The sequence below is a fragment of the Macaca nemestrina genome, chromosome 7, assembly GCF_043159975.1.
Source record: "Macaca nemestrina isolate mMacNem1 chromosome 7, mMacNem.hap1, whole genome shotgun sequence".
In the NCBI taxonomy this organism is placed as follows: domain Eukaryota; kingdom Metazoa; phylum Chordata; class Mammalia; order Primates; family Cercopithecidae; genus Macaca; species Macaca nemestrina.
Window position 1 is genome coordinate 103,769,488 of NC_092131.1, and position 16,709 is coordinate 103,786,196.

Here is a 16,709-nt window from a genome sequence, read left to right on the forward strand (position 1 = left end):
TATGATGCACAATAATGGGAATACCAAGAAGCCAGTTGCCATTGTGAGAATAAAATTCAGAAGAAAATTTGTGCTGGAGATAAAGGGTTAGAAGTCACCACACAGGAGATGGACATTAATGATGGAGGGTACAGGGAGATGGAGAGAGGAACAGATGGCTAGAGCAGCATTTCCCACATTTTACTCTGCAGAGAAATCATCTGAGGACTCTGTTAAAATGCAGATCTCAATCCAGTAGGTTTTGAGTGGAGGCTGAGATGCTTCATTTCTGACAAATTCCTGGTGAGGCTATTGTTGTCAGTCTGAGATCCAAAGCTTATGTAGCTAGGGGTGAAAAGACTGATGCTTGAGAAACTACCACAGGGACCAGTGAAGGAAGAGAAGCCAACAGAAAGAAAGGGAGCAGAAAGGTAGGAAAATGATGAGGATGGCATAGTACTCTAGGTGTCATGGGGGTTGTGGGATGGTCAAGGTGCCACATTCTGTGGAATGATCAAGGTAAAATGATCAAAGACTGGAGAAAATCTAGTCATGGGGCAACCACTGAAGATGACCTTCAAGAGGTTAGTTTTTGTAAAAGGATTAGAACTTGGATTATGGGAATGTAAGCATGAATGATCTGCAAAACAGTGGAGGTTCGGGCTGGAGTTAAGTTATGCAAATTGTTGGTATCCAAAGGAACTAAGAAAATGGGATGAAAACAAATGATATGGTAAAGTGGGGGACACTGCTCCATCATTTACTAGGTAAGAGACTGAGAGTGTGGGCATACATTGGTTTGGTATGTGTGCACATACCCAGAGATAGAGGTAACCATATATAGATTTCTGTGCAAAGGGGAATGTAGGCAGCAAAGGCAGAAGATGTTGAAGAGATAGGAAATAATTGAAGAAGGAAGTTGGAGATAATATTGAAGGCATCAGTTACAAGGTTAGTTTTGGAAACAAAATACATTTTTCTCCAATATAGAAAGAAAGGCAAATAATTGGGCTCTGGTCAGGATGGTACAGTAAGTTCATGCTTTAGTTTCCTCCTCTGCTCCAAATATGTAGCAATGAAAAAAATTATAAAAAGACATAGCTGAGCCCCAAAACAAGATAAATAATCTGTGAACAAGAAATGGTACAGAAATAAAACGTGATGCGCAGAGTTGCATTCATTATTACACTGGTCTCCAAGTCTGGAATCAAAAAGTCAAGGCAGGGATTTAGCTCTGGAGGGTATCTGCAGAATGGTATGTGCTCTACATTGTCAGAGGAGCAGAGCTAGACTCACTGCTTCAAGTCTTGGGGCGGGGGTAGTGAAGAAAAGAGTCTGAAAAGATAATGTGGCTGACCCCTTTCTGGGAGTACAACTAATAGGAACCTGTGATCCTGAGGAAGTGGGAGAGAGAGGATAAAGTTGCAGCTTTGAGACTGTGAACTGACTTAAACTGCTCAACTAACTGAAGACTGTTGTACTCTATCCTCAGTGTTACCCTTGTAGGAGGACTCCAAGTCGTTATTACAGGATTTGGTTTATAATTGAAGTCCCAAGAGGTCAGATGGAGGTAACAACAGCAGCAGCAACAAATTAGACAATATGAGTGAGAAGAAAAGGAAATGAGAAAAAACAAAGAAAACCAGAAAAAAACTCTTTTCACTCAAAATGAATTACCATAAAAAATCATGAAACAAGCCCAGGTATGGTGACTCACACCTGTAATCCCAGCACTTTGGGAGGCTGAGGTGGGCATATCACTTGAGGTCAGGAATTATAGACCAGTCTGGCCAAGATGGCAAAACCCCATCTCTACTAAAAATACAAAAATTAGCCAGGTGTGGTAGCACGCACCTGTAATCCCAGCTACTTAAGTGGCTGAGGCATGAGAATCTCTTGGCTGCAGGAGGTGAAGGTTGCAGTGAGCTGAGATTACACCACTGCACTCCAGCCTGGGTGACAGAGCCAGACCCTCTCTCAAAAATAATAATAATCATCATAATAAAAATTTATGAAACTCATGGAAAAATATGATAAGCATGTTTGTTATTATGACTTTTATTCAATAATGTTCTTGTAATGCTAGCCACTGCAATAAGACAAAAGAAGTAAAAGAATTGGAAAGACAGGTTATTCTTACTGTGAAGACTCTGATCACCCTACATAGAACATCAAAGGGCATTTATAAAATAACCATTAGAACTAATTAGGGAGTCCAGCAAATTTGCTAATATAAGATCAATAAACAAAAATCAATGTCTTCCCTGAACACCATTAGATCATTTAATGGAAAACAAATCACATTTACAGTAGCAAAAAAGAAATAAAACCAAGAAATATGAAGTAAAAAAGCATAAACCTAACAAAGGATATGCAAGAGGCTATGGAAACATACAAAACTTTATGAAGAGTATAAAAGAAGAACTGAGTTAATGGAGCATATAACTTATTTATGGATGGGAAGAAACAATATAATAACAATGCTGATTTTCTCCCAAATCTATAAATCGAGTACAATTTTTATAAAGGCTCCAGCAGAGTTTTTCAAAGCTCTTGCCTGATATGCTTATCCTATAATTTATGTGGAGGAATGAAACACCAAGATAGCCAAGGTGTTTTTTAAAAAGAAGATAAAGATTGAAGAGATGTGCCCTAGTAGACAAAAATGCCTATTTAAAAGTTACAGTAATGAAGACAGGGAAAGCAAATAGGCTAAAGTATAGTAATTGTTTTTAACACTCAGAAAACTTATGTGTGTGTGTGTTTGTGGATAAATAAATAGGTAGATAGATAGATAGGAGACAGGTGTGTGGATATGAGTACTTTTTTTGGTGCATGTCATTGCAAGTCGGTATGAAAGGGAGAAACTAGGCCGGGTGTGGCTGGGCGTGGTGGCTCACAGCTGTAATCCCAGCACTTTGGGAGGCCGAGGCAGGCAGATCATGAGGTCAAGAGATCGAGACCATTGTGGCCAACATGGTGAAACCCTGTCTCTACTAAAAATACAAAAATTATGTCCTGAATGATACTACCTAGGTTTTCCTCTAGGGTTTTTATGGTGTAAATGACGAGTTGATGGGTGCTGACGAGTTGATGGGTGCAGCACACCAACATGGCACAAGTATACATATGTAACAAACCTGCACGTTATGCACATGTACCCTAGAACTTAAAGTATAATAAAAAAACAATACAAAAATTAGCCAGGCTTGGTGGCACATACCTGTAGTCTCAGCCACTCTGGAGGCTGGGACAGGAGAATCACTTGTACCTGGGAGCGCCATTGCACTCCAGCCTGGTGACAGAGCGAGACTCCATCTCAAAACAGAACAAAACAAACAAACAAACAAACAAACAAACAAAAACAAGAGGGAGAAACTATTAAATAAAACCCCATAAGGAAAAATAAAGAGATGTTTTTACCTCATACCAGTCAAAAAATAAATTATAAATTCTGGATGAAAATTTAAAGTACAACTTTTTGTTTTAAATCAGCTTTTTATTTTAAAATAGCTTTAGACATACAGAAAAGTTATAACAGTGGTACAGAGCATTCCCTTATATCTCACATCCAGTTTCCCCATTGTAATCATTCTATGTCACCATGATACATTTGTCACAAGTAAGAAACGAGTGTAGCTATGTTATTCTTAATTAAGTTCAATACTATACTCTGATTTCATCAGTTTCCCCCGTATGTCTTTTCTCCATTCCTGGACCCCATCTGGAACACCACTTTACATTTAGTTATCGTGTCTTCTTAGCCTTCTATGATCTCTGACAGTTTCTTAGACTTTCCTTGTCCTTGATTACCTTGACAGTCAGGTTTCATGTAGAATGTCTCTCAATTTTGGCTGTCAGTTGGGATTTTGGGAAGGAAGACCGCAGAGGTGAAAGACCATTCTCATCACATCATATAAAGAGTGCATGCTTATCACATGACTTAACACTGATGATGCTAACCCTCATTGCCTGGCTGAGATGGTGTTTGTCAGGTTTCTCCACTGCAGAACTACATTCTCCCTTGTTCCATATACTTTGAAAGCAAGTAACTGTGTACACTCAAGGGATAGGGGGAAGTGAAGCTATACCTCCTTGAGTGAGGAGTCTCTACATAAATTATTCGTAATTCTTCTGTAATGGAGATTTATTAAATGTAGTACTTTTGTTTATTATTATTATTATTATTTTGAGACAGATTCTCACTCTGTGGCCCAGGCTGAAGTGCAGTGTTGTGATCTCAGCTCACTGCAACCTCCACCTCCTGGGTTCAAGTGATTCTCCTGCCTCAGCCTCCCAAGTAGCTGAGACTATAGGTGCATGCCACTACGCCCAGCTAATTTTCATATTTTTAGTAAGACGTAGTTTCACATTTTGGCCAGGATGATCTTGATCTATTGACCTCATGATCCACCCACCTCGGCCTCCCAAAGTGCCGAGATTACAGGCGTGAGCCACCATGCCAGGCCCTAAACGTAGTACTTTTAAAGGAAAAGGTAATAGCCTGACATTAAGGAGGAAAATATCTCTTAACATACAGATTTAAGTAACATAAAGGGAAAAGTGAATACATTTTAATACATTAATTTAAAAAAATCTATGTGTACCATACACAAAGTTAACCGACAAATGGTAGCTTGAGATGACATAATTTCATTGCATTTATATGTAACAAAGAATTTGCATACAGAATAAATAACAAACTCCCACAAATAAAGAAAAGAGTAACAAGTACACACACACACATCTATCTATATATATATAGCTGTATATCTATATCTATATCTAGCTGTATATCTATATCTAGATATAGATATACAGCTATATATATATAGAGAGAGAGAAAGACACACACAAGAAAATGAGGAAAGGATACAAATAGGCAGTTCCCAGTTCTTCAATTGGGGAAACCCTTATTGAGATGATGTGCAACCTCAGTAGTAATCAGGGAAACGAATCTTAAAACTACAAGGAGATAACATCTACCACCCATCAGTTTGTTAGAAAAAATATCTGATATGGGAAGATGGGGTAAGAAGTTCATCCATTTAGTGATTATAGAAATATGAGTTGGTATTACTTTGGGTAAACATTTAGCAATAGAATAATGTTAAGGATTCAATTACACTAAATTATAGGGATATCCTCCAAAGATGTGCTTCTCAAATGTTTTTGTGCATAGAAATCACCTGAGGAGCTTATTAAAACACAGATGTTGATTCAGCGGGGACTGAGCATCTTCATTTTTACCCAACTCCCAGCTGATGCTGATGCTGCTCCCACTTGCCTGCACTTTGAATAAGGAAGCTCTAGAGTAGAGGTCAGCAAACTATCACTCATTGGCCAAGGGCCAAATCTGGCTCTTGCCTATTTTTACAAATGAAATTTTACTGGAACACGCTCATTTGTTTGTGTGTTGTCTGTGGCTGCCTTCAGACTACACTGGCAGAGTTTAGTGGTAGCAGCAGAGACTGCATGGTTCGCAAAGCCTAAGATATTTTCTATCTGGTCCTTTATAGGATAAGTTTGCCAACTACTGCTCTGGGGAAATTCTCCCACATGTGTGTACGGATATGTGTGTAATAATATTGACTGCAACTTTTTTTGAAATAATGAAAAGATAGAAACAAGTGTCAGTTGGCTGGACGGGCAAATGATTTGTAGCATATTCACACAATGGACTTCGTCAGCTAAAATTAATGAATGGGAGCTACATGTATCAACATGGATAAATCTAGAAAATATCCATTTTTTAAAAGCTTAAACTTACACAGAACAAAACTGTAATTTGGTCATGGATATATGCATATGCAGCAAAATTATTTCAAGATTCCTGAAAAGGATAATCAGCTATTTCAGAGCAGTGGTTACTTCTGGTGATGGGGAAGAGGAGAAACAGGGTTATATATGGACTCACATGGGTTCTCAGCCATTGCAGTAATGGATTATTTGTTTAGAAATTTGAGAAGAAGATATCAAAATATTATAAATTGTTAATGCTGGAGGTAGGCGCAGAGTTTCTATACTTTTCTGATATTTTAGATATTTCAAACATTTGGAAAGAGTCAAAAGACTCAGGAAAAAAAATATACTGAATACAAAGACAGATATTTTGAAGTGCAAGGAAGGCAATTAAGATAGATTATTGATACCCGAGATTTTCTCTACTCTCAGTTAAGCAAGCAAAGAAGATGCTCATCTATTACAAATGGTTCCTTATATAGTGAATTCTGAGAATGGCAAAGAATTTTTTTTTCCATATGACTAATATTGCTCCATGGCTTATGAAGTATTTTGATTCTAAGAGGGTCACTTCACCCATGTTATGAAGTGGAAGGATTTTCACTTTCTCTGGGGACTAACTTTAAGCCGAGATCAGCTTGTCATTGGAATAGTCTTAGTGATGCCAATTGGTAGGTGGCCCCCTAGCACACCTTCCCCCATTTTTTGAGTTAGAGTCTTGAAATACTCATCAGGGACAACCTGTGAGAGCCTTCAAGATCCCTTCAGGAACGAGTCTTTTGCTTTTGTCTGAGAATCTCAGTGGTCCGTGCCCCTTTATCTCACCCAGGCATGGATGTCCTCCCCCTGTGACTTCCTGTGGGCATGATGCCATGAGCTAAATTGTAGTTGGGGTACATTCAGCCTCAGCCCCCTCCCTCCGAGCATCTGCACACAGCTGGAACCAGACTTGGCAACCGTGGCAAGCAGGCCAGGACTCATCACTCGTTTTCCCAGCAGCATCGAGGTGACTTTATAGGAAGAGGCACCCCATACTGAAGTTGGGGGTCTCAGTTCAATACTCTTGGCTACATGGTATACAACAGGGACATTTTAGTTCCAAGTACCTTTCAATATTGTATAGAACCCTTTGAAATGTGTTTGTTATTACAGGGATGTAGGAACACTTCGGGTCCAATTATTCCCCCTTATTCCCCCATGAAATGTACAGCTATATTAAGAAGTCCTGCTTGTTGGCATTTAACAACCTTTTGTCATGTGCCTTACACATGTCAGGTAATGCGGAAGACACAGCCGGTGGATGACATGAGTGCCACCTTCTCTGCTAGCAGTAGCTTTTTCCAGCATTATGCTTCAGTATGGTGTCTTGTTGGGAACCTGATTTCTGAACGTGCTTGCTTCCCTTACTCATACAGTTCAGTTTCTGAGCTGTCTCCCCTTTCTGAGATAGGTTTGTCCCTATGTTGTAGGTTTCCAGCCACTTCTTTATCATTGTTAACCATGACCAGAGGGAGGATAAGTTTGGTATTTTAGGGGCATCAACAAGGCTTGCAGAGATGGGATTTCCTGGTCTTAATGCACAGCCTATAACCTAGTATAATAAACATAATGTTTATTGTAAAGTTTAAATCTCAAATGCAAAGACAAGCTATGCAGGTACCGTAAACAAGTGCAGGGGTTGAAGGATAATAGAAATTGGTGAGGAATATGGCAAGCTGGAGAACACACACCACACACCTCATATAAATTGAGTGGCTACTGCAGTGGGTTACCACTGTGCAGAAATTCTGGCCCAGGAGTGCCAGAACTCTTGGATTTTCAAGGGAAGCTAGAAATGGGGATATTTTAAATGTGAGATCTCCCAAGTTTTAAATGCTGGCAACTAAGCAACAAATTTTTAAAAATACCATTTTTGTTAAAAAATAAAATAAAATAAAATAAAATAAAATAAAATAAAAGGTATATCCTAAGGCCATATATGGCCTGTGGGTTAGGTTTGCAATCTCAGAAAAATAAAAGAAATAATCCGAAAGTTTTAAGCAGCATAGTCTGTGGCCAGCAAGCCTAGGCATTTGGGGCTCACCCACCTGGGCCAGTGCCACCACCCTTTTATTGAGTCCAATGGCATGAGAAGAAATAACTTATACTCAAAAAAGTGATCGCTACACCCAAGGAAAAGATACAGAACAGATCAGTCATAACTATAGCCCAGGCACCATTAGACTGCCTTGATGATCACCTTCCCACGACCTTAGAAGGGCCAGCATACAGGCAGGAAAAGAAGCAAGAGACATGTGTCTAAGATGAATCCTTTCTTCACCAAAGCGCACTCTTTTCTGTCCATGCTTGTTTACACAGCGGCCTGGGGTGGGTGCTCAGGAAAGAGTTCCACTGGGTACCATGCTTGGCTTACCAAGGGTATTCTCAGATATTCCACAACCCTTGGTTAGGTTATGACTATATTTTAATTATCCATCTCTCCATACTCATTACTACCTCATGTTCATGTGGTTATTTTTCATCCCCTCTAGGCTGCACTCCCTGAAATAACATCAAAATGAAGGAGTCCGTGACCAGACAGGGTTTGGGGTTCCTTATCTGGAAGGTCCCAGTGCATGCGAAGTGTCATTGTGAGGGTGGGGGTGAAGCCACCAGGGGTAGAATTAAACCAGGGTTGGCCAGAGGAGGGAATGGCAGGGTATGGTGCTGCTTACCTTCCTAACTAAGGAAGCTGTTAATAAGGTAAGAAAGCCCTGCCCTTTCTTATTGAAGTGGCCAGACTGAGAGCTCTGCTTCCCCCAGAGAATGTCCTTACCATTACTACCTTGACCTCCATTTCACCCCCTTCCTGGATATTGGTTTTCCACAAATGGGATCCATATTGCAAAGTGGTTAGTTGCAAGGACTTTGGAGGTATGAAGAGCTGGATTCAAATTTAGACTTTGTCACAAAGTGAACTTGGGGCTGTTTTTCCATATTATAAAGGCAGAGTTTTCTCCCTTGTAAAGTGGAGTTAATACTATTCACCTTTTGGGGATGTTGAGGGATAAGGAACTAACTGTAGGCAATGCCTGTCACTGGCATTCCCTTATATAGATCTATGGATTCCAAGGCGATCAGCAATATGTCTGATGGTAGGATTGGCATAGTTGGGTATTGCTTGGGGCTCCCTGCTCCATTCCATGCCTGCCTGCAATGGGTGGAAAAACATCTCACCTCTTCTTGCCTCTTGGGGGAAAGGTGGGAAGGTTGTGGAAAGTGTGGCACCCTGATTTGGGTGGGATGCCCTTCCCATTGCATTGCCCTCTGCTTCTGGCTCCCTGTTAGTCTACCACTCAGGGCCCCAGTGCCAGCACTCCTTTGTATTTCAGCCCGTGCTAGGGTACAAAATGCCTTTTCCCACAACCAGTGCTATGTCGGTGCTAAGGGTTACTGTGACGTAGCAACTTGAAGATGATAAATGAATACATTTGAAGAGGGAATGTTTGAAAATGATTCTATAGAACTCCATTTGGTATTGGGACTATTGTCTAAACCATAACCTAGACTACTTTATGCAGTTGGGTAATAGTCTCATGTCAGATATCAAAAGGTAGAAGCAGAGATAGAAGGAGAAGGAGAGGTCTGTGAGAATCCACAGTCAAGGGGAAAGAGTGTAGGCAGAAGATGCAGGGAATACCTTCTCCCTGGAAGGTGCTGGGCTGGTAGCTCCAGAATCCCAAGGCCAGAGCACAGGGGTGAAACCCCAGCAGGGGAGAGAGAATTAGAATCTCCAAGAATCTCAGAAAAACAGGTTTGAATGTCTTTTTATGTGGCGAGACCATGGGAACCGACCTTTCCTTGCTGCAGTCAATATAAAGGTCTTGCCTTTAGAGATTTAACCAGCTCTTGACTCAATAGGATTGCCTTCAAAACCTCTCTTCCAGTCGTAGGGGTGCTCAGTGCCCCTTCTCCCCTAAGTTCTGTTTACAATGTCCCTCCTTTTCCCAAAAAGATCCCAGAGCTTCTGGCTTGCTTCTCAGGGAAAGTATTCTTAGAAGATCCCTGAAGACCCAGCTATGTTCTGAATTACAGAGAGCCTACAGGTACCTTTGTGCTGAATGTTTTGGGGAAAGCTGTTGACAGCCAGAGGAAAAGGTTAGATGTAGCGGGGTCTGTGGGCCCCTGGTGGGAAAGGCCTTCTTTGGAAATGCCTTTGATTTGCCCTCTTCAGCCTTTTCTTTACCCATTTACCCCTTTACCAGTGTCCACTATGGTTCTGGGCTCCCCTGCCCTTCCCCCAGTAAATGCCTTTTACTTTCTGCTCAGGGGTTGTTCTGAGACAGAGGAGGAGGAATGGAGGATTTTGGAGCAGTGCCTCTTATGCTATCAGGCTTCAGCTTTTAGAATCTTGGAAAGACTCCACCTGGGAAAGAGTTCCAGAGAAAACAAACTTCAGATCCAGGCTCATATGGGAAAGGGCTCATGTTCACAAAGGCAGCTTCGGGAACCTTGGCAGAGACTTAGGCAGGCTTGGCCCTGGTCTTTAATGGATCCGACACGGATCTTTCCAGGGCCCACAAATGCTGCATGGTCTCCAAAGGAGATTTCACCCTCAGAAGCTACAATGATATCTCTTTATAGAAGTTGTAGTCTTCAGGTCTTCAGTGAGCCAACAGCTTTTGTTGTTCCAGTGGTTTATGCCCTAATAATGGCAAGGAAGATTTTAAGGAACCAAACACCACCACCTCCTCTCATCTCCTCATCATCCCTCCCTTGTCACATTGCTTTCCTCTTGAAAATTAGCTGAATTTTTTGATGGGATATTAGGAGCCAGAAAGAGAGTCTTGGGTCCAGGATTATCTCTCAAGTCCGAAGAAACATCCTTCTAGGCCCAGGAATGACACTCTTAATGGCAATGATGGGCACAATTTTTAGACATTTTGGTCCAAGAAGGAAAATGGGGGCAAGTATGTTAGGAAAAGTGCAGGACAGACTTCATGGTGATGGTGAATCTTTCTTCTCTGACTCTAACTTGTGCCATTTCTATAATGCCAGGGTGAGATTCCTAGGATCTAGATTTTATGCGTAAAATAAACCAGCTGCCCCTACAGGCACAGCAGTGTGGGTACAGGAGCTGAGAACACCTGGATTTCTGTTTCTGGCATTTTGCACTTAAGAAAAATACTTTCCCATGTTTTTGCACTTGGGGTTTAATACTGACCATTAATTCCCCCATGTCTGCCTCTTCTGCCAGGGGTCTTTTCAAACATAGACAATCATGGGATATTAAACTTGAAGGACAATAGAGATCATCTAGTCCCATCAACTCACTATATATATGAGGAACCTGAGGTCCAGAGTGGGGAAGTGTCTTACCCAAGGTCACATGGTGAGTTACCTCCTTTGACGTCTTTGTATGCAGTAAAAGATCCCTCCCCTAACCAATTTTGGTTCTTAAGAACTTAAGACTCATCAAGCCTCCATATATTTCATGGAGTGAGGTATGACTAGGTGCCCAGTATGGGATTTGGTACTAAAAAAATCCCTTAAGTTAAAAGACTGTCTTCCAGGGGAGGAAGCTTCATAGGGCCTATGTAAGGGATACGGGAGAAGCAAGAGAGGACTATGGCCTGGAAGGAAACAGTGGTGTCACAAACTTTCTCAGGAGGCTGCCCAGACCAATGGCCTTCCTTCCCTTTTCCTTCATACCCAAGAGAACCTTTATCAGAGGTCAGGGTGGGGATGCTATCTCAGAAACTCTCACCTTGAAACTGAGCCTCCCTCCAAACATGATGTCATAGGCAGGGAAGGTTTCCTCTATCTTCACAAATCTGACCCCACCTCCTTCAGAGGAAGGGGTCTCAGCACCCCAAATGACTCAATACTGTTTTGTCCATAGCATGTCCTGGGCAGGAGGAGAGGAAAGTCTCAATGCAATCAAATTTTGTTTCAAGTTTTTCCCATCATATTCCCAATGTCCAGAGGCCCCTTATGACCTCTACATTCCTTAGCATAGCTTCCATAAAAAGATAGGCTTACTCTGTTCACATATTCACACACTCATACACATTCAAACACACACACACATGCACACATACATATATTCACACATACATGCATACACACACATGCAAACACACACATACACATACAAACACACATGCAAACACATATGCAAACACACATGTGTACACATGCAAACACATCCACATGAAAACACACATGTGTACACATGCACACACATGCAAACAAATACATGTATGTGCACCTGCAAACACACACATACACATGAAAATGCACACGCACACTCTTTACAGACACTTTTTAAATCTGTAGTTGTTTGAGCAACATCTTTCTGGAGATTTTATTAGGAACGCCCACTTTTCAGGACATCCTAACTCAGTCCATGGCTGTATGACCAGAAATGAAATGAGCTGTCGTGGAAGTCCTCCTTGCTCGAGACAGCATGTGGCCTGGGGGCCACCAGTGTTACTCCTCCAGGGTATTTTCCTCCCCTGTAAGTCTTGGAAGGATGGCAAGGGTCAGAGATCAGCTGTTACTCTCTAAACCTTCCACAGACCTGTGGTGTGAGGCAGAAAGGTCAATGAGAAAGAGCTTGTAGGCTTGGGAGTATAGCACCCCCACCTCCTGGCGTGGTCAGAAGTGGTCTATGTAATTTTAGCTCCTAAAATTAGAAATGCCCCTCTGGTATCCCTAAAGAACATCAGTTCTGGGGAAACATAGCCTTCTCCTCCCATCCCATTGCCCCTTAGTGACCCTACAGTGCATACCCCTTCTCCGACACACCCCTCAGCTCATTATCAGGGGCTCCTCCTTTCAGAAAGATGCTTATAGACTGAGACCCACTTAGATGAGACCTCTCCTCCTCTTCCATGACAATCCAAGGCCAAGCACCCAGAGGTTTTGCTCCCTTCCCTTCCTTGGTTCAGTGGAGGCTGCAGCAAAATGGAGTGTTTCCAGTTTCTCTGACCATGCTGGGTTTTAAGTTAATCCCCTCCTCCTATCCTTCCCTTTTGCTGACAGTACTTCCCCTTTCAAGCTCCCTCTCTATTTCCCCTCCTAGTTTTGATCTTCTTTGGGGGTTTTGGTTTTTACTTTATTTTGCTTTTTTCTGTTTTTTTTTTTCTTTTTGTTTTTTATAGGTTTCAGAGAAATTATGTTGAATCCAATAAGCCTTCCCGGACATTCCAAGCCTCTTAACCATGGCATCTATGTTGAGGATGTCAATGTTTATTTCAGCAAAGGACGTCATGGCTTTTAAAAACTCCTTTTAAGCCTCCTTGTTTTGATGTCACCTTGGTAGGCTGGGCCCTCTGAGAGGCTGGAAGCTCTAGGCATTGTTCTCTTTGGATCCAGGGATGCTAAGTAGAAACTGCATGAGCCACCAGTGCCCCAGCACCCTTTAACACCACCAGATGGGTGTTTTCCCCCATCCACCACTGGCAGGGTTGCCCCTTCCCTCCAATCATCACTGTGCTCCTTTTTTTCCGGCCTACGAGGCAGCTCCTGCCACCATCTTTAGAGCCAATAAAGAGAATTAAAAACCTGTGCACCAGGAGCATCTTTTAAATACACTAGCCATTCTCTTGCTTTACAAAAACAACCTAACCATCAAAAGAAAGCCTGATGAAGTCCAGCCGTGCTCCAGCCTCACTTTCCCTGCTTGGAAGCGTGGGGTCTCCCTGGCTCTCCCAGGATACCATGCTGTCCTCTTAGTGACCTCGTCGCCCTGCAACCTCCAGTGGGGAAGAGTCACAGAGAGCACCTAAGCAGAGGTGGAGACGGCGCGGTAAGAGGAGGGGGAGCCAGGCTCAAGTATTGGCACCAAGTTAGGTCTCAGAGGAAAGAATGGAAACCAATCACTTTACGTTTTTATTTTTATTTTCGGTGGAAAAATCATCCTTTTTTGGGACACACTTGCCCCCTACTTCCTCTTCTCTCTGGAACGGCTCACAGTGAGTGCGATGTTATAAAACTCCTTGCAGAGGAGAGTTTCTCCAGGCTCTTCCTGGGCCCTTAGATCTGCAGTTCTGACAAGCTTTGGCTGCAGGAGGTTTTACCCATGAACTGGCCATCCTACTAGGACCACAAGGGACCAAGGGAATCAGGGACCGAGGCCCTTCCTGCCAGCCCATGATCCCGGGATTGGCTCTCTTCCCCTACTTCCACTTATTCTTGACTCTGAGAACTTTTGGAACCCAATGGAATCAGCATTTCAAGGTCAAGATGAACTGAAGGGGAAGAGAAGTAAAACTTGGCCTCCTCCAGCCCCTCTCATGGCACCAATGGAAGTGTCCTCCTGTTCTCTGGTCAATATGTGTGTTTACTTTGCTTGCTTTGACTCATGCCTTACTCCATGGCCACCCTCTCCCAAAGAGGGGGCTTGCTTCCCCCATTTTCAACTTGATCCACTGAGGAGACGGAAGGGGGTGACTTTCCCCTCTTCAGTAGGAAAGGTACATTTGTAGGGCCTGAAACTCTCCCGTATTTGCTGACTCACTAGTGGAGGAGACGTCTGGCTCCCAGCTCCCCTGGTCCATGGGGCCTCCATTGTGTGAAGTCAGCATAGGCTGCCCACCTAATGGTGGAGAGCACGAAACTGGGAGCATCCTGTGGGGGGCTTTTGGGGGAAAAAGGTGGTTGTTTTAGCCCACCATTGTTTTGGGGTGGTGTTGCACACTAGTAGAGAATAGAGTCTATGCCTTTGGCAAATTTAACTGGGAGTTTGGATTCCCACTTAAGGGTTTTATTTCTTGGGTCCTGTGGATAGTGGTTCTTTGTGTCAGGATCCCAGCCTGATTCTGCAAATGCCTCCATGGGGTTTAAAAACATGAGGCTTTCCAAGTTCTTGCCCAGTATCTGGGGCAGCCTCCAGAGTATCACCTGGGAGTTCAGATTCTCTCCAGGGCTCCAGGTGTGTGTTTATCTCGCCCCCTCCAGCTCTCCTCATCCTGCTCCCCATTGCTCCATGTCAGGCTGTTCCCCATTATGCCCTGCTGATGCTTTGGGTCCAGGGCCTCCTCCCAAGTGTGGCTTTAAGGAGTAAGCTTGAGGATGATGTTTTTTAATTATTGTAAATCATTACCTCATTTCCAGCCTCCCAGGCTCCATCCATCACAGCATCTTTTATTCTGCCATTTTCCTCACCTTGTGCTATGACAATGGGGCGTTGTGTTTCCACAGAGACTTATAGGAGTGTTCAGTGTATAGTTTCTTAATAAACACTTTATTTTCTAATGAAATGACTGAATCAGACCTCTTATTTGGAAATTTTGCAAAAACATTCAAAATACAGAAAATCCAGGTTACCTGCATTTTTCCCTGTTTTCCTGTTACTCTTTTAAATAAGCTTCTTAGTTAAGTTCTGTGTTTACAAAGATGTTCACAATCTGTTCCATTGGTTGCTTTCATTGAGAGTCTTCCAGATAGGTTAGGCTCATACACTAAAGTGCTTTTCATCGTATTGAGAAAGAAGTAGAGGCTCAGAGAGGTTGAGTGGTTCACCCAGGGTCACACAGTGTGATAGGTGAAAGCAAGATTGAAACCTGACTTCTACAGACACTACTCGGGCCACTGAGACCCTCACTCCTTTGGTAGCTGGGGAATGTTCTGTTGTCTGAGCAGCCAAGGCTCACAGAAATCTTCTCTTGAGAGCTGATGTGTAAGGGAGTCTGGGAGTAGGGTTGGGGATCCTTTATCTTTGGGGCACCAGCAAAGCCAGTGGGGTGGTCCCTGAGATGGAGTGGTTTTGCATGTTCCCTGTGGATGTTGGGAAAGTAACCTTGCCCAAGGAAAGATGGGGCTTTGGGTGTACAGGTCAACACACTTGTCACTCAGAGACACGCTCCCTTTCATGCACAGACACCCACACACACACTCAGGTGAGCCACACTCTCATGGCAAGTTTCATGTGGGCTGCCAGGAGGGAGAAGTCAAAGAGTAAAATGCTTAGATGAACTGGCACATCTGTGCACCCTTGGACCCTGGCACTGACACAGCTAGAAGAATTAAAATGCTCCCTGTAACTTGCCCTCTTCCTTTCAGGAGGAGAGGACACTGTGAGGCTCTGTATGCAGGACAGATGGAGCAAGAGTGGAGAATGAGGGCTAGGAAAGGGCTCCTGGGTGAATCTGAATGTTTCATTGGGCCCCAGTAATCCTTGTTGGAGCTCAGTCATTGTAGAAGTAGAGACAAGACAAGTAAAGTAATGTAGAAGGGCTCATGTTCCAGTTTGACAGGAAGTTGATCAGGCTAGGTTGGTGCTTTTCTATGTATCCTCACTTACTTTATCTTCTATTTAAGTCTAGTTTGGTTTGAGACCCCTTTATGCCAAATGGAATCTCCTGCTCTATAGAGTGGCCTGGGTGAGGGGTGGACCAAGCTCTGCATTTATCTCTTCTCAAGGGTTCCAGGGAGAAAGAGTTGGAACAGGGTGCCTGAAGGGTTGGGACTGTCCTGGGGACCATGAGGAGATGCACTGGTTCAAGGGAGAACTTTCATTTTTAATATAGGAGGGATTTGAGCTTCATTTTGTTCTAATGCTTGGAGCCTATCAGTTTATGAGAGAAGAGATAATAGATAAAAATGGCCTCTGAGAATATGGGAAGGAAAAGTATCCACAGCTCAGGAAGAGGGGACAGCACTGGCCTTGTGGAGGGAGTGCTCTTCCCATAGAGAAGGAGGCAAAAAGAGGAAAGGATGCGGAATGTCTTTTCAAGGTGATAAGGCAAGAAAGTAAGGGAATTCTTCTCTGGTGGCTTCCATTTGTCTATAAAGAATGAGGCAAGGCCTTGTGCCACTACTGAGAAGACCCAAGGAGAGTTGGAACATCTGAACTGACAGGGGAAGAGACTATGGAAGACTATGGGAATCTATGGAAAGGTTGCTGGGCAGAATGAGGAACCGGTTAAGGTTGGAGTCTAGGCCTCTGTTTTCCATGTTTTACTGCTGGGTGTTGAGTCTCATGGCATTTACCCCAGTGTTGG

The 16,709-nt window shown here is 43.0% G+C and overlaps 1 protein-coding gene across 11 annotated transcripts in view; it reads left to right on the forward strand.

The window, feature by feature from the left end:
- Window positions 1–16,709, forward strand: part of LOC105488353 (neurotrophic receptor tyrosine kinase 3) — a 495,170-nt gene that overhangs the window by 268,405 nt on the left and 210,056 nt on the right. For 2 of the 11 annotated variants that reach the window (XM_071100731.1, XM_071100732.1), the window contains 2 exons: window positions 10,958–11,092; window positions 12,867–14,966. The exons of 8 other annotated variants lie outside the window; for them this stretch is intronic. In XM_071100731.1, the coding sequence (XP_070956832.1) occupies window positions 10,958–11,092; window positions 12,867–12,985 (254 nt within the window). In that variant the 3' untranslated portion in view covers window positions 12,986–14,966. Of the gene's footprint in view, window positions 1–10,957; window positions 11,093–12,866; window positions 14,967–16,709 lie in introns of those variants that run through there. One more of the 11 variants, XM_071100733.1, reaches the window with a different exon arrangement.